Source organism: Tupaia chinensis, unplaced genomic scaffold (genome assembly GCF_000334495.1).
Source record: "Tupaia chinensis unplaced genomic scaffold, TupChi_1.0 Scaffold000159_1, whole genome shotgun sequence".
NCBI lineage: Eukaryota > Metazoa > Chordata > Mammalia > Scandentia > Tupaiidae > Tupaia > Tupaia belangeri.
The window spans coordinates 5,739,950-5,758,368 of record NW_006159630.1 but is presented as its reverse complement, the minus strand read 5'-3'; the positions used below and the strand labels follow the sequence as shown (position 1 = coordinate 5,758,368).

Below are 18,419 nucleotides of genomic sequence, written 5' to 3'. Positions count from 1 at the left end.
AAGGTGGGACATAGCAGAGGGCGGGGGATGGGGAATCAGGGATGGCAAGACAAAGGGAAAGGTATGCAGGACGTAAGAATTGGAAAATTATTTGCTGAGAACATATATGTGGATGTACTTGATTGAGACAATGCACAGAGTATTTTGGATGGAAAATTCATTTGTGTGTTGTGATGGTGTAAAGTGAATTAATAAATAAATTAAAATTAAAAAAAAAAAGAAATATCTGTTTATGTCCTTTGCCCATGGTTTTAAAGTTTACTTATTTATTCCATGAATCAGATAATATATGTGATTTGCAAATATCTTCTCCCATTTTCTGGGTTCTCTTTTCACTCTGTGATCCATTTGGAATTAATTTTTGGTGATGTGAAGAGAGCCTGAGTTCATAGTTTTGCTCATTAATATCTAATTGTCCCAGCATCATTTACTGAGAAGACTATTCTTTCCCCCACTGAATTGTCTTAAAATTTTTGTCAAAATCAACTCAAAATAGGGACCAACAGTTAGCGTAATGGCTATGTCGATGGACTCTCACGTAGTCAACCACGGTTCAAGTCCTGGACCTGGTGGCTTAAACTCACACCGGGCGCATGTGCGTGCGTGCCCAAGATCCTGAGAGGAGAATGGAGGAGAAAGGATTGTGGCGTGGCCATCCCCCCTGGGGGTTGATTTCTCACTTTCTGTCTCTCTGTCTCTCTCTGTCTGTCTGGTGAGCGCACGCGTCCTATAGCAAAAAAAAAAAAAAAAAAATCAACTCAAAATAAATACAAGATTTTATTTATGACTCCCAATTCTGTTCCACTGATCTGTACACAGTCTTTTGTTATTCCAATACCACACTGTCTTCATTATTGTGGCTCTATAATAAGTTTAAATAGGTAGTGAGATTCCTCCAACTTTGTTCTCTTTTTCAAAATTGTTTTGGAATTTGTACATTCATATAGATTCTGGGATCAGCTGGTCACCTGCTATTTAAAAATCTCTGGGATTCTGACAGAGAAAGCACTCAATTTATAGATCAATTTGGAGAATAATAGCATCTTGATAATAATGAGTTTTCCAATCTATACATATACAATGTCTACATTTATTTAGATCTTTTTAAGTTCTTCAATTTAACTATCCATCTCATCAGCATTTTGGAATTTCCAGTGGATCTGTCTTACATTTGCTTTTTAAAAATTTGCTAGAGGGGAGCCAGCAGGTGGTGTGGCGGTTGAGGCGCTGGACTTCTACATAGCTGACACTGTTCAAGTTCCAGACCTGGCAGCTTCTTTTCTTTTTCTTAGTATATGAGAGACAAACTTCTGAGACTTCAATTTTTTTTTTCTTTTAGAGGTTTTTGACATAGGGCATGTGTACTCACCTGGAGGGAGAGACAGACATAGTGAGAAGGAAAGTGAGAAATCACCCCCCAGGGGAAGATGGCCATACAGCAATTCATTGTCCTTTTTCCTCTTGGAACCTGGGCATGCACACATGCATCCAGCATGATTTTCAGGCCACTGGATCTGGGAGTCGAACCATGGTGAGCAACATGGGAGTCCAGCCACATAGCCATTACGCTAACAGCTGGTTCCAAGAGAGTTTTTTGCTATAGGACGCATGCACTCGCCGGAAAGACAGAGACAGAAAGCGAGAAATCCCCTCCCAGGGGGATGGCCATGCAGCAATCCCTTCTCCTCCATTCTCCTCTCAGGATCTTGGGCACGCACGCACACATGCCCAGCATGAGTTTAAGCCACTGATCCGCGACTTGAACTATGGTAGACTTCATGGGAGTCCAGCAACGTAGCCATTACGCCATCTGCTGGTCCCATAGCGGCTGTCTTTCTTATTTTCTCTTTCTCTCTCTATTGAGTATATGTATCTTATATCAAATTTTTAAAAATAGTAAGATTAAATAATTTTTTTTGAGAGATTTTTGCTATAGGGTGCGTGCGTTCGCCAGACAGACAGAGAGAGACAGAGAGACAGAAAGTGAGAAATCACCCCCCAGGGGGGATGGTCACGCCGCAATCCCTTCTCCTCCATTCTCCTCTCGGGATCTTGGGCACACACGCACACGCGCCTGGCGTGAGTTTTAAGCCACCGGGTCCAGGACGCGAACCACAGTCGACTACGTGGGAGTCCAGCGACATAGCCATTACGCTAACTGCTGGTTCCCAGATTAAATAATTTTTTAAAAAATTAATTTTAAAAAATGTGCTAGAGGGTACATGAGCTTGTCAGAGAAAGATGGAGATCGATAGAGAAAATGAGAAAGCACCCCCTGGGGGGAAGGCCATACAGAAATTCCTTCCCCTCCACTCCCCTCTCAGGATATCGGACACACATGCACATGTGCCCAGTGTGTTTTTCAGGCTGCTAGGTCTGGAACTTGAACCACGGTTGGCCATATGGGACCCAGCAGCCTTAACTACCAGTCACTGGCTGGTCCCTATACTTCTGTTAAATTCATTCCTAACAACAATATTCTTTTTGATGCTACTAAAAGTAAAATCGTTAATTTGCTTTCAGATTATTGTTTGTGTATTAAAATATAATTGATTTTTGTATGTTGCTATTGTATCTGCCACCTTCTAATTCATTTATTAGTTCTAATTTGTGTGCATGTGTTTATGTAGAGTACATAGTATTTTCTACATATAGAATAATTTCATTTGTGAATAAAGACAGTTTTACTTCTTCCTTTATAAGATGGATGCCTTAAAATTGAAAAACAAAAACAACAGTTCTTTGCTGTATTGTACTATTAATAGTTAAAATCTATGCTATTGAATGACAAAAGCAGACAGCCATGCCTTGTTCCCTAGCAGAAAAGCATTCAATATTTCCTCATTAAGGATGGTAAATGCTGTGGGTTTTTCACAGATGTCCTTTATCAAGTTGAGGAAGTTCCTTTATATTCCTAGTTTGGTGAGAGTATTATCATTATGTTTTTATCAGTGATAGGTGTTTGGCGTCTTGTCTGCATCTGTTAGGATGATCCTGTGGTTTCTGTTCTTTATTCTATTAATGGTGTATTAACACAGATAGATGTTCTGATTTTAAATTGACCTTGCATTTCTGGGATACAGCCCATTTGGTTATGGTATATTCTATTTTTTACTTCTTCCTGTATGCATGCATTCTGTCTGACACTAATAAACACTGAAATTTTTAAGTATAATGTTTAAGTAAATTTTAAAGACTGTGTTATCTTTCATTTTGTTTTCCATGTGGACAGTACAAGCACTCTCAGTAACTAAAAGCTCAAGCTTAGCACCTAGCTATCGAGAATAATTAATTAAAATAGGAAGCCACTCAGGACCAGCAGATGGGGTAAAGGTTACATTGCTGGATTCTCACATGGCCGACCATGGTCGGCCTGGACTCAAAGGCCTGAAACTCATGCCACTTGCATGTGCATGTATGTCCAAAATCCTGAGCGGAAAATGGAGAAAGGATGTGGCGTGGCCATCCCCGCTGGAGGTGATTTCTTACTTTCTGTCTCTCTCTGGTGAGCACACACGCTCTATAGCAAAAATCTCTCTTTAAAAAAAAAAAAAAGAAGGAAGGAAGCCACTACCGCTATCAAACTTTGTATGTCAACTTGGCAAGGGTACGGTGGGTGTGCAGTTGTTTGCCCCAACGCTAGTCTAGACGTTGCTGTAAGAGATTTCGTGGGTGTAATTTACCTCAAATCAGTTGAATTTTTTAATTATTGCCAGAGAGCATGTGAATGTGCTAGATAAAGAGACAGAGACAGGGAGAAGGAGAAAGCACCCCTCCCCCCCAGTGAAGCATGGTCAGATCCAATCCCTTCTCTTCCATTTCTCCATCCTGTTGGTATTTGGGGCATACATACACACATACATAGTATGTCTTTCCATTGGGGCCAGGATTTGAATCACAGTTAGCCACATGGGATTCAGCACCTTTAATCAGTAAGCCATGGGCCATTCCTCAGTTGACTGTAAGCAAAGATTACCCCGATAATGTGAGTAGGCTCCGTTAAATCAGTTGAAGGCCTTAAGAGCAAAAACTGAAACTTCCCAGTGGCAGGAAGTCTTCCAGAGTGTCACAGAAATTTTGTTTGCGTTTCTGTCTGCTGGCTGGCCTGCCTTACAGATTTCAGACACGCCAGCGCTCACAATCATGTGCGCCAATCCCTCAAAATAAATCACACGTATATATCTTGTTGGTTCTGTTAGTCTCCAGTCTCCTGCTGGTAGAACTCCCAAGTGGCTTGTGTTGTTGATTCTCTCTTCCATGACCCACATCACGAATTACAAAGTTGATCTGAGGGACTCTATTCTGCTGACGGCCCTAGGCAGCAAAATCACTGAGCACGTCGACCAGAATCTACACTGGGGGCCGAATTTGTTCACACTTTAATTCCACGCTTGAGGATGTGCATCAGTGGTAACGGACAGAAAGAGAAAACAGATGCCAAAGGACAAAGGAACACAAACCTCTATCAAATAAGGAAACTGAAGCGCCTAAAATATTCAGACGAAAATCAAGAAGTGAAATTAATCAGTCTGTTCTCAGTGAAATAAAGTACAAATAAACCCCATTTTTGAAGGTTTTGAAAGCAAGAGAATCACTACATTTGAAGTGGTAAAAAAATACTATCACTAGCAGGGCTGGCCCTGTAGTACAGGAATTAAGCGCTGTGCTTAGGGAACTGGATCCCACACGGCCAACGGTGTTTCAAATCCCAGCCCACAGTGGCTTGAAAAACAGCAGGCGCAGGTACTTAAGTATCCAAGATCCTGATGGGATGGAGAAATGGAGGGAAACAGGTTGTGGGATAACTATACCCCACTGGGGGGGTTCTGTCATTCCGCCCTTGGCAAGTGCACATGCCTCTCTGGTGCACTCACCAGAGACAGACAGACAGAGAGACAGGAAACAAGCACTCCTCCCCAGGGCATGGCATACTGCAATCCCTTCACGTCCATTTCTCCAACCTGTCAGGACACGCATGCACACATGCCAAGTGTGTTTTTCAAGCTTCCAGGTCCAGGATCTGAACCTCAATCAGCCATATGGAATCCTGCTCCCTTAACCTCTAAGCTATAGGGCAGGCCCAAGCAAACAAGTTTTGTTTTGTTTTGTTTGTTTGTTTTTCAAAACAAAACAAAAAAACTAGCATTTGATCTCAATGTCTTTACCATTAAAAGCAACAACATTTACTTTTTAACAGCATCGAATGCATTTGCTATGAATTTCAGAAATCTACGTAGTTTTAAAGTGTTAAGCTGTATCAACAAAATATTCTGTAGGAAATTCCACGTTTTAAGTCTACAGTTTCAAAAATCAATATTAAATTGATTTTCTTGGGACCAGCAGGTGGCATATTGCTGGACTCCTACATAGTCGACCGCAATTGGAGTCCTGGACCTGGTGGCTTAAAACTCACGACGGGCACTTGTGTATGCATGCCCAAGATCCTGAGAGGAGAATGGAGGAGAAGGGATTGCATCATGGCCATCCCCCCAGGGGGTGAGTTCTCACTTTCTCTCTCTCTCTGTCTCTCTCTCTCTGGGGAATATATGCTCCCTATAGCAAAAATCTCTCTCTCTCTCAAAAAAAAAAAAAAAAGTTCCTAAAAGCTAAAAGAAATTTTTATATTATATATATTTTACTTATGTTTTAAAAAGACAGCTGGATCCCACATGGTTAACTGTGTGGTTCATGTCTTGGACTCAGAGGCTTGAAAATCACCCGAGGCACATGTGACACATGCCCAAAATCCCAAGAAGAAAATGGCGGAAAGGGGACTATGGCATGGCCATCTTCTTTAGAGGGTGACTTCTTACTCTCTCTCTCTCTCTCTCTCTCTCTGATGAGTACACATGCCCCATAGAAAAAACTAAAAGAAGAATAAAAAAGATAAAATTTTTTTTTATCTTTTTATGTTTTTTTTTTTTTTGAGAGAGATTTTCACTGTAGGGTGCGTGCGCTCGCCAGACAGACAGAGAGAGACATAGAGACAGAAAGCGAGAAATCACCCCCCAGGGGGGATGGTCACGCCGCAATCCCTTCTCCTCCATTCTCCTCTCGGGATCTTGGGCACGAACGCACACGCGCCCGGCATGAGTTTTAAGCCACCGGGTCCGGGACACGAACCGCGGTCAACTACGTGGGAGTCCAGCGACATAGCCATTACGCTAACTGCTGGTTCCCTCTTTTTATGTTTTTAAAAACTGCTCTTGCAGGCCAGCTCTGAGGTACAGTGGTAAGGTGTTGCAGCAAAGGCCAAATCCCAGTTTCAGCCAGGTCAGCCTGAAACATGCTAGATATACATGCAAGTACCCAGGGTACAAGAAAGGAGATGGCAGCATGACCAGACTCTGTGGAGAATTTTTCTCTCTTGCTCTCTCTCGTATGCAAATATGCTCTATCACGAATAAAGAAAAAAAAGCTGTTCTTTCCACAGGACAGATCCACTTGACAAGCATATGTGTACTCTAGTATAAATATATATACATACATATATATACATATATATGTATGAGTGTGTGTGTGTGTATATATATATATATACACACACACACACACACACATACGATGACATAGATATGATTAATATCCAAAATCTCACCATCGGTTGACTTTAAGTAAGTAGATTACTTCTTTTTTTTGGAGAGGTTTTTGCTATAGGGCACGTGCACTCGCCAGACAGACAGAGAGAGACAGAGAGATAGAAAGCAAGAAATCACCCCCCAGAGGAGATGGCCACGCCGCAATCCCTTCTCCGCCATTCTCCTCTCGGGATCTTGGGCACGCACGCACACGCGCCTGGCATGAGTTTAACCCGCTGGGTCCGGGATTCGAACCGCAGTCAACTACATGGGAGTCCAGCCACATAGCCATTACGCTAACTGCTGGTCCCAAGTAAGTAGATTACTCTTGATAACATGGGTGGGTCTCATCCAATCAGTTGATGGTCTTAAGAGCAAAACCCAAGTTTAACCAGGTTAGCTGGTCAAGACTGATTACTATTCTGAGTTTTCGTGGGTTTTTTTTTTTTTTTTTTTACAATCACTGATTTTTATTCACTAATAAACTAAAATGTCTATTCTTTTTTTTTTTTTTTTTGGAGAGATTTTCACTGTAGGGCGCGTGCGCTCGCCAGACAGACAGAGAGAGACATAGAGACAGAAAGCGAGAAATCACCCCCCAGGGGGGATGGCCACGCCGCAATCCCCTCTCCTCCATTCTCCTCTCGGGATCTTGGGCACGCACGCACACGTGCCCGGCGTGAGTTTTAAGCCACCGGGTCCGGGACACGAACCGCGGTTGACTATGTGGGAGTCCAGCGACATAGCCATTACGCTAACTGCTGGTTCCCCAGATGATTCTTTTTCATGTATGCTTCATTTGTTTTAAGCAAAGCCCTCTAAAGGGAGGCTTCAACTAGTCCTCAGACTCTGACTCATCTTCATCTTGACTAATCTGGAAGCCAACAAAGTTCATAATAAGTCTCCTGGTCAGATGCAGCCACACAAAGCCAGTCACTAAGGTCATTCTTCTTAAGGTATTTCTTTTTTTTTCTTTTTTGAGGTTTTTGCTATACAGCACATACACACGCCAGAAAGAAAGAGACAGAGAGACAGAAAGTGAGAAATCACCCTGGGGATGGCCACACCGAAATCCCTTCTCCTCTGTTCTCCTCTCGGGATCTTGGGCATACACGCACATGCATCCAGCGTGAGTTTAAGCCACTGGTTCTGGGACTCAAACAGTGGTTGACTACATGAGAATCCAGCAACTTAGCCATTTCGCCAACTGCTGGTCCCCTTAAGATATTTCTTGGTGAGGTATTTCAAATACCTTTTAGAGAACTGCTTCTCAGAAACAACTGTGATTTTACTTTTGAAGTATTCTATGTGAACATTTCCGAAGTTGCCAGTTTTCCCACTGACTTAAACCTTTTCCCACAAAAACTCTTCAAAATTTCCAGAGTCAAAAATTCCATCTTCTACTGGATGAATAAGTCCAAATTAAACTTCAAGTTGACCTCTTAGGCTTCTTGTCTTTCAGCACCATCCTGCAGGCCAGTCATACAATCAAAAAGTTGTTTTGTTTCGTTTTGTTTTAAAGACAAGGTCTTGCCATGTGACAATCCTGCCTCAGCCTCCCAGTTGGGGCTACAGGTGTGCACCACCACACTCAGCTCTTTCAGGCAGGACCTCTGGCGTGTGTGTGTGCTGCATGGTTTTAATGTTTTGCTTTTTAAAATTAAAATCTAAAGTTTTTATTACCTTTTTTCTTTTTTCTTTTATTGTTTCTTTTTCTTTTCTCTTCTCTAATTCTTTTAATTTTTTTTCTTTATCTTTATTCATTAACTGCTCAGTCTCTATGCACTAAGTGTCTAGACAGGTCCAAGTGAACAGGATCCAAACATCTGAATACCATTAGGGTCAGAATATTCCTCTATTCCCACTAAATCTGATGCAAAAAGAGTGAAAACGGAACAAAAGAGAGATTGCAGATCATCTCCTTCTGTACACCTCTGAACGCTCAGATTGAACTTCAAGAATTAGGAAGAAATGCACCATCCATCAGATGACTAGAAATTACCACCGGGTCACAAGAAATACGGGAAAGCAAGAAAATACCTCTCCTCTAAGGGAAAAGAATAACTCCTCTCTATACTCAGACAGTGTGATGAAACTCATGGAAATGTCTGATAAAGAATTTAGAATCATCATAGAGACAAAGCTAACAGATGGAAGAGAAGAGAGACAATGAACTGCAGAAGAGGCAGGAAAAAGGAGCTGAAAAGTTCCAGGACATGAAGAAATCCTTGAAAGAGCTAAAGGAGGAAATATACACTATAAAAAGGAATCAATGGACCTGTTAGAGATGAAGGCTATAATACAGGAAGTCAAAACCTCCCTTGAAAGTATTAAAAGCAGACTATATCATACAAAAAATCAAATCTCAGATGTAGAAGATAGAATCACTGGCCTAGAAAAATCCACCACAAAGACTGAGAAAATTGTCAAAAAAAATGAGAATAATATATGAGAAATACTAGATACCATCAAAAGTCCCAACATCCATTTAACTGGTATCCCAGAAGGCAGAGAGACTCATAAGGGCATTGATAATCTATTCCACGAAATCCTGCAAGAAAATTTTCCAAACCTAGAGAGGCATTCGAAGATCCAGTCCCAAGAATCAAAGGACCCCAAATAGAAGCAACTCAAGATCTTCTCCAAGACACATTATAGCCAGATTGACCAAAGCCACAGACAAAGACAAGATACTAAGATTGGCAAAAGAGAAATGTCAAATTGACTACAAAGGATATCCCATCAGGCTAACAGTAGACCTCTCATTGGAAACAATGCAAGGAAAGAATGGGCAAATATATTCAAAGTGTTAAGGAAAAAAAAATTTCAACCAAGAATACTGTACCCAGCAAGATTATCCTTCATATGGGAAGAAAAGACAAGGACATTCCCAGATAAACAAAACATGAAAGAATTTACCAACACCAGATCAGATCTCCAAGAGGTTCTCAAGGGAGTGCTATACCAGGAAAACTGAAGGGACCAGCAGTTAGTGTAATGGCTATGTCGCTGGACTCCCACGTAGTCGACCGCGGTTCGAGTCCCGGACCTGGTGGCTTAAACTCACGCCAGGTGCGTGTGTGCGTGCCCAAGATCCGGAGAGGAGAATGGAAAAGGGAATGCAGCGTGGCCATACCCCCTGGGGGGTGATTTCTCGCTTTCTGTCTCTCTGGCGAACGCACGTGCCCTATAGCAAAAACCTCTCAAAAAAAAAAACAAAAAAAAAAAAACAGGAAAACTGAATACAGACACACAGAAATAAGAGTTCAAAAACTAAGAAAATGGCCAACTTCATGGTAGGAACAAGTCTGGAGTTGAATATGATATCCCAGAATTTAATCAGGAAGATTGAACCACAACAGAAGATAAATTAAGTACATGAGACTGAATTAGTAAAATAGAATTTTGTGCCTTTTGATTAAAATATTGCTGATTTTCTTCTAGGTTTTGTTTTCTACTTTTGAGGATTTTTGTCCTGTCTTGAACTGCTAATAGGTTCATGTACCTTCTATTTGAACAGAATCCTAAGCTGTTTCCTGGCTTTAAGTTTTAAGCAAAGTTCCTTAGCATTTCTTTGATTAAAGCTAAAACTGCTTTTCTTGAAATTAAAAAAATATATATTTAAAAATACCTACTTAATGACCATAGTAAGCTATATAGCATCAGTTAGCTGCTACCTTATAGTATATTCATTCTACTCAGTCCTAAAGACATGTATTCATAGATATGTACATACCAGCTGAACTTGCTACTGAAAGTAATTAGATTATTTAAGAAATTTCGTGAATCAATAAAATGTGGGGGCAAAAAGGAATGGAAAACAACTGTAGGCACCTGAGATAGTGTGGGAAGAGGGTAGAAAATGGCAGAGGATGAGAAATAGGGGGTGTGTATATATATAATATATATTTCATATACACATATATATGAAACTAGAAATGGAAAATTATTGACGATAACATGTATGGTTAAGCCTCTATGCAGTATATTCTGGATGAGAAATCACATTTTGTATGCTGTGATAATGCTCAGTGAATGGATGTATATTAATTAATTAAAAGTTTAAAAATTAAAAAGAAGAAAATAATAAACCAGCTTTTTCCAAGGGGAAAAAAAATAATAAAGATTTCACCAAGAATCAAACCTGGCCGGCCAAGAGGTCTCAGCTTCCGAGCACTCTTCACCACTGCAGCTGGGCCCTGTTATGAATTTTTAAAATTAGTTTACTTCTAAGATTTCAGCAAAACAAATTATTTCTATTTTTCAATTTCTTCAAGGTTAGAAGTAAAAAATACGCAGATTTATGAGGTATTGATTTACATGAATTCAACTGTCATTAGAGTACGCCTCTTTCTTTCTATAGAGAAAACAGGCCTAATGACTTTAATCAATGTGGATACTCCTATCAAAAGATGGGGATATATGCATAAAAGCAGCCACCTAAGCAAAGGTATACCGTCCGTCGCTACACAAATGACGGTGGGCTTTTAAAGAGGCCAAGATCTAGAGGAGTGCATATATGGCCTCCTACTCAAAAAATATGAAACCACAACCATATGCAACAGGACAGTGCCGTCAATTGCCTTCTATGCTAATGGAGAAATACTATACAGAAACTAACTCCTCCATACCTTCTGTTACTTAAATGATTAATATTCACACATGCCAAAAATCACCTCAGAGCATATGTGTAACATTATTCATTGCTGCATTATTTGCTATAGTAAAATATTGAAAAAAAAAAAAAAAAAGTCAATCACAAAAAGACTATGAGGCTGGGACCAGCAGTTAGCATAATGGCTATGTCGCTGGACTCCCGTGTAATCGACTGAGGTTCGAGTCCTGGACCTGGTGGCTTAAGACTCACGCTGGGCACGTGTGCATGCATGCCTAAGATCCCGAGAAGAGAATGAAGAAGGAACTGCAACATGGCCGTCCCCCGTGGGGGGTGATTTCTCACTTTCTGTCTGTTTGGTGAGTGCACACGCCCTACAGCAAAAACTTCTCCAAAAATAAATAAATAAATAAAATAAAATAAAAAGACAATGAGGTTGACCAGGAACATGGTAGTTAAGGTGGCTAGATCCCACAGAGCTGACTGATTTGAGTCTCAGACCCAGTGGCCTAGAAAGCATAATACATGCCCAAGAACCCAAAGGGAGAAAGAAATGGAGAAGGGATTACAGCATCACCATTCCCCATGGGAGTGCTTTCTCACTCTGTCTGGTGAGTGCACATGCCTTCTGGCAAAATTTTTTTTAAGAGAGATTTTTGTTTTATGGTGCATGCCCTCGCCAGAGAGACAGAGAAAAAGTGAGGAATCATCCCCCAGGGGAATATCACAATACAATCCCTTCTCCTCCATTCTCCTCCTGGGATCCTAGGGGCACATGCACACATGCCCGGCATGAGTTTCAAGCCTCTGTCTGGGTCCTGGACTCGACTGCAGTCAACCATGTGGGAGTCTAGCACCCTAACTACCACTCCACCTGCTGCCTCCCTAATTTTTTTTTAAATGTACTCCTCAAATTTTTATTAACAGAACAGAAACCTAAACTCAGACAACAGTTTTGTTCTTGCAACTGCTCTGACCATGTCCTGTGAAAGTAATTCTTTATAAGAGAATTTGAGTGAGAACTATCAATATATCAGTTCCAGCAAAAGCTCCAAATTAGAATAACTACAGTTAGATAAATGAAACTTCAAAAAGAACAAATTAAATCTGAAGAAATCACAGGACTCTCTCTCAAACATGAGAGACTTCCTTTAATGTAGTCTTCCATATGGCTCATTTGCAATCACAGGCAAATTTATCTAGCAATAGGTCAATCACGTTGCAGAATGCCTACAGGAAAAAACTGGGTGAACTCATGGGTAACGTTCACAGCTTCACTGTAATGTCCAAGGTCAAAAGGAGTGTTATCTTCTTTAAACTGGACACAGATGCACACATGGTGGTTGCCTTGGCTGTTAACTCTTCCAACTATTTCTATAATGCCAGAAATTTCTTCATTAAGAGGCTTCATCAACTCAATGGTTCCATTTTTCCTTCTCCATCTGAAAGAATAAACATTTTCCAATGGGATGAATCTTTTCCAGCCTCCCTACAAAGCAGACGGGCTGGCGGATGAACTGAGCTAAAGTGCTAACAGCACTGATGCACGATTTGGGCAACACCATCAGATGATCACTCTACCTCCATTTCTTTCTTTCTTTCTTTCTTTTTTTTTTTAAGAAAAAAGACTGTAGGGAACAAGCAGTTAGCATAATGGCTATGTCGCTGGACTCCCACGTAGTCGACCGCGGTTCGCATCCCGGACCCGGAGGCTTAAAACTCACGCTGGGCGCGTGTGCATGTGTGCCCAAGATCCCGAGAGGAGAATGGAGGAGAAGGGACTGCGGCGTGACCATCCCCCCTTGGGTGTGATTTCTCGCTTTCTGTCTCTAATATCTCTCTCTGTCTGGCGAGCACACGCACCCTATAGCGAAAATCTCTCCAAATAAAGAAAGAAAGAAAGAAAAAAGAAACAAGACTGTAGGGGCCAGCAGGTGGCATGGTGGTTAAGGGTGCTGGACTCCTGCATGGCCAACCATGGTTCGAGTCCCAGACCTGGTGGTTTGTTTTCTCACTTTCCCTCTTTCTCTCTTTCTCTCTCTCTGGTCAAATTAAAATAAGTAATTAAATAAAAATAAAAGTTAAATAAAGTAATTCTTTAAAAAAATAAAAATAAAAAAAGATTGTGTAAAAAATGTTAGTATAGGACTGGCCCTGTGGCATAGCGGTTAAGGACTGTGTGTAGAGAGGCAAATCCCACATGGTTGCCCATAGTCTGAACCCAGTGAAAAACACACAGGGCACATGTGCCCAAAATTTTGACAAGAAATAAAGAAAAGGGATTGTGATGTGACCACATGCCACCAAGGGGTGCTTTTTTTCTCTCTGGTGAGCACAGATGCTCTCTGATGATTAAAAACCAATAGTAGTGGACCAGGAAGTAGACACTGGACTATCACATGGTCGACTGTGGTTCGAGTCCTGGACCTGGCAGCTTGAAAATCACACTGGGCATATGTATATGCGTGCCCAAAATCCTGAGAGGAGAATGGAGGAGAAGGGATTGTGGCATGGCCATCTTCCCAAGGGGTGATTTCCCTATCTTTCTCTCTCTGATTCTCTCCAGGGATCCCACATGCGCTATGGCTAAAACCTAAAAAAGAAAGGAAAAAAAGAAAAGGCAGAACATGTATACAAAAGAATCTTATGCCATCATTAAAAAGAAAAGAAACTCTTGGGGCTGGCAGGTGGCATGGTGGTTAAGGGTGCTGGACTCCTGCATGGTTGACCATGGTTCAACTCCCAGACCTGGTAGCTTGCTTTCTCACTTTCCCTCTCACTCTCTCTCTCACACGCACACATTCTGTCCCTCTCTGGTCAACTTAAAATTAAAAAACAAATGAATAAAGTTAAATAAAAAAATTATTTTTAAAAAGAAAAGAAAAGAAACTCTCAAATACAGAGATACCTATGCCCACTGGGGCGTTCTCTCTCTGTCCGGCAAGTGCACATGCCCCTCTGAGAGAGAGCTATAATAAGGTCTCCAATAACTCTGAAAGTGGAAAGAATAAGACTTACAGCAGTCTAAATAGCATGTCATGCTTGCATTCAAACAAGAAACTCTGGAAGAATTCTAAAGCTATCAAAGCGATTATATAGCGATGGGAGGTTTATGGAGAGGAAGAGGAACTGGATGGATGGGCAACAGCAGGGAGAACAAGATTTCACTGAAAGTCTTTTCATTCTTTTAAACTTTGAGCCATGTGATTTGCAGGGGTCTTCAAAAAGCTCATATAAAATGCATATTATGAAAAAATTATGCAAGGATTTTGAAATTTGTGCACCAAAATTAGTGCATACTTTAATTCCATTTTTTGCACAAACTTTTTGAAGTCCCTCATATACTACTAATAAAAGCAAATAATTCTAAATAATCTGAGCTATTTTATTTCTAGCTACCTCTATTTTAAAAGGAAAAAAGCTAAAACCAACATGAAAATCCAACATGAAATCAGCTATTCTGAATTGTAAATGTTTCAAGTTCAATTTGCATAAAAACTGAGAAGTTCTTCTAAGAATGCCACATAGGGCCCAGCTGTGGTAGGGCATGCTGGATGCTGCTGCTGGGCAGACTGGGTTCACAGGGAGGGCTGGGTGTAGTTCCTGGCCCACTCTAAAAAGCTGGATGCGGTGGTATGCATCTGCAGTCCCAGGCACCCAGTAGGTTGAGGCAGGAAGATCACAACATAGCCAAGTCATCTTTAAAAAGCAAAACACCAGGGACCAGCTGTGGCCTGGTGGTTGAGTGAGCTGGATCCCACATGGCCAACCTTGCAGTCCAAAACCCAGACCCCTACGGCTTGAGAAACATGCTAGGGATATGTGCATGTGTACCCAAAATCCCAGCAAGAGGGAGAGATGAAAGAGAAGGGACTGCAGTGTGACCGTGCCCCACAGGGGATGCTCTCTCTCTCTCTCTGTGTCTCTGTCTCTCCCCAGCAAATGTATGCACCCTCTGGGAAACACCACTAGGCCGGTTCTGTGGCCTGGTGGTTAAGGCAGCCAGATCCCACATGGCCAACCAAGTGGTTCAAATCCTGGACCTGGCAACTTAAGAAACACGCCAGACAGATATGTGTATGTCCAAAATCTCAAAAGGAGGGAGAAATGGAGAAGGGACTGCTGTGACCATTCCCCAAGGGGGACATTTTCTCCTCTCCATCTCTCCATCTTGCCACCTGTCTGGCAAGTGCACGTGTCATCTTGCAAAACAAACAAGACACACACACACACACACGCACACACACTGCCAAATAAGAAGAGCAGTCGCCTTTGGATTCTATGACCACCATTGCAGGGACAGATGGCAGTGCTGTTTCTGCAAGAATTGCTCCAGAGGCAGTAGGCTTTAGACTGACTTTCTAGTGCCAGAGGGTGGTCTCAGTTAAGCACCTAGACTACAGACATGCTCCCTCAGTCACCTGAAGAGAGCTGACTTTGCTAATTACTTTGTTCCACTCTCAGTATTCAGGATATGGAGACTTTTCAGAATCAACCCAGCTGGGGCCCAACAAATGGTGGTGAAGACACTGGACTTCCACATGGTAGACCACAGCTCGAGTCCCAGGCCCAGCAGCTGGAAAGTCACACCAGGCGCATCTGTGTGCATGTCCTAAATTTCAAGAGGAGAAGGGATTATGGTGTGGTCATAACCCCAGGGCTAATTTCTCACTTTCCCTCTCTCTCTGTCACTCTCTAACAGTGCACACACCCTATGGCCAAAGCCTAAGAAACAAACAAACACAAAAACAACACAGGCTGATGCCTCAGCAGAGACAGGCCTCTGAGTTTTGACACGGAATAGACTCCATTCCACAAATCAAGTGTAAATTCAAAATCCAATCTCCTTGGGAAAGGCAGAGGCAGATGGGATAGTGAGTCTCCATTTTCTTACCAGTGAAATGAGTGGTTCTGAATTAAATTCCCTCGAAGGTTCCTTACAGGACTGAATTACTATAATCTACAAAGAGCCAGTCAGTGTCAAGACCAGTGGAAATGGGGAGGTGCCCTCTAGTCTGGAGCAGTCATGCAAGATCATACAAGTATTCATATACACACAAGTTTGTAGCTGGGATGTGGGTGTTTCCACTACTAATTTCTGTGTTTTACCTTCCACATAAATAATTTGGTCCACCTGCTGTACGAGTTTCTTTCATGTATAACTTCTGATTAGAATGAGTTATAATTAGATAAAACTTTAAAAAATTTTTTAGAATATAGAGGAGTATTTGAAACTGTAAGGATGTTAGTTAAGAAAAGCTTTAGGGACCAGCAGTTGGTATAATGGCTATGTTGCTGAACTCCCATGTAGTCAACCGCAGTTTGAGTCCCGGACCCAGTGGCTTAAACTCACGACAGGCGCGTGTGTGTGCGTGCCCAAGATCCCAAGAAGAGAATGGAGGAGAAGGGATTGCCGCGTGGCCATCCCCCTGGGGGGTGATTTCTCGCTTTCTGTCTCTCTGCTTCTCTCTGTCTCTTTGGCGAGTAAGCGCACCCTATAGCAAAAACCTCTCCCCCCCAAATAAAAGAAAAGAGAAGAAAAGCTTTAGTTTGGTCCACCATCTTTTTAATCATCCCAGATTCAGTCCTGTAGCCATTTAAACCTGCGGAAAATAGCCTACCAGAGATTTACCTACATTGCTTCCCATACATGAAGGAGGAGTTAATACTCCCCTGAGAGAGCACACTAGTGAGAACTCTAAGCTCAGCAAAACATGCTCCATATTCTGATCAATAAAAGCCAAGTGATTTAAGAGAAGAAAAAAAACTCAAATACTGCTGCCTATTTTTGTGGATTTAAAACAAAATGCATGACTTCCTTAGCACCGTTTTCATATCATAATTAGCTAGAGCTTTATTAAAACACTCATACTCCACAGCACTTTATTTCAGACCTTTCTAAAACAGCTCTTAATCATATTCATCTCCGCAAGGATTCATTCTTTGGCACAAAAGCAGCGAGAAACACAGCTCTGGCAGAGAAACACAGCTCTGGCAGTCGCTCTGCAGGGATGCAGGCTCATTGTCTGGCCCCTGCTTTCACCTGGCAGGAATGGGGCACACCGCTGAGAAACCAGCTCATCTCATTAGATGTCTTTATTCTACCAAAAAGAATTGGCTCCATGCCAATCCCCACAGCTCACGCCAAGAGCACCAAAATCCCCATCAAGCCCTAAGCCAAAGGGGAAATGGTAGCCACCAGTGCCCAGAGGGGTTGAGAATGACAATTAAAAATAAAGAGCCGTATAGCTAGGTCATGCCCGAGCAGCTCAAAGTGCCTGGTGCTCAGTCAACTGAGCCACCTTCTAGCGATTCTCCTTCGCTGTCAAAATCCTCCAGCTCCAGAGCTGATGCCCCAACCCGGAGGCTGGAAATCTTTGTAAGTGAAGGGATGATTCTGAAAACAGAATACTTCTGCACATTTTTAAAGACCTCTGCCCTGTCCCAGAGCCACCCCCATGCCCCAGACCAGGCTTGCTGCTACTCTGGCAAAGGGACGATCCGAGTGACACTGAAAATCAGGATTCCCAAACATGTCTATTAAAACTCTTTTTCCCCCTTCCGACAGTCTCTGGAAACGCACCAACACCGCAAATGCATGTTCAGCCTCCATCCTCCAGCAGGCAATGAAAGATTTTCCAAAAGAAAGCTAATTCGAACCTTTCCGGAGTCCAGGACGCAGCCGCCCAGCTACAGCACCTGGCACGGCCAGACTGCCTCCCCTAAGCTCTCAGCCCCTGCAAGAAGTGGGCTCTGCGGCCGCCGGGCCGGTCTGCGCGGGGTGCCGACCTCACCTACGACGCCGGCAGCCGCAATCCCCACCAGGCACACGTCCCTGTCACGGGGCAGATTACAATGGAGGCTGCTCACGTCCTCGAGTGGAGGGGCTCGGTGACCTCGGTGACCCCGCCAGGGACATAAAGCAGCCCCCGCGGCTAACTCGCCCAGGCGAGGGGAGACCTCGGGCTCCGTGAAGAGCCCCCTACGCCGGAAGATCGCGTCGGAGCGACCGCGGACACCGGGTCTCCGAGGACCTGCGGCGCCCTGGCTCTAGAGCATCCCGGCCCGGGGCCCCACTTTTTCCCCTCCCCTCCTCCCGCCGCGGCGCCTGCCGGCCCTCACCGGACTTGGGCGGGTAGCGGTACACGGAATTGGACGGGATGTCCACCTCCTCCACGCCCGCGTGCTGCCGGCTCGTCAGGGCCCCCATGGCCCGCGGCGCGGGG

General features: G+C 42.9%; 1 protein-coding gene and 1 pseudogene across 5 annotated transcripts in view; both read right to left on the bottom strand.

Moving 5' to 3' along the window:
* The window catches only part of RNF157 (ring finger protein 157), a 95,150-nt gene extending 76,742 nt beyond the window's left edge, over positions 1-18,408 (bottom strand). For 4 of the 5 annotated variants that reach the window (XM_006145754.2, XM_006145759.2, XM_006145758.3 and 1 more), the window contains exon 1: positions 18,316-18,408. In XM_006145754.2, the coding sequence (XP_006145816.1) occupies positions 18,316-18,403 (88 nt within the window). In that variant the 5' untranslated portion in view covers positions 18,404-18,408. The remainder of the gene's footprint in view (positions 1-18,315) is intronic. The other variant, XM_006145756.3, reaches the window with a different exon arrangement.
* Positions 12,356-12,758, bottom strand: LOC102487221 (replication protein A 14 kDa subunit pseudogene; annotated as a pseudogene).
* Positions 18,409-18,419: the final 11 nt, after the last annotated feature.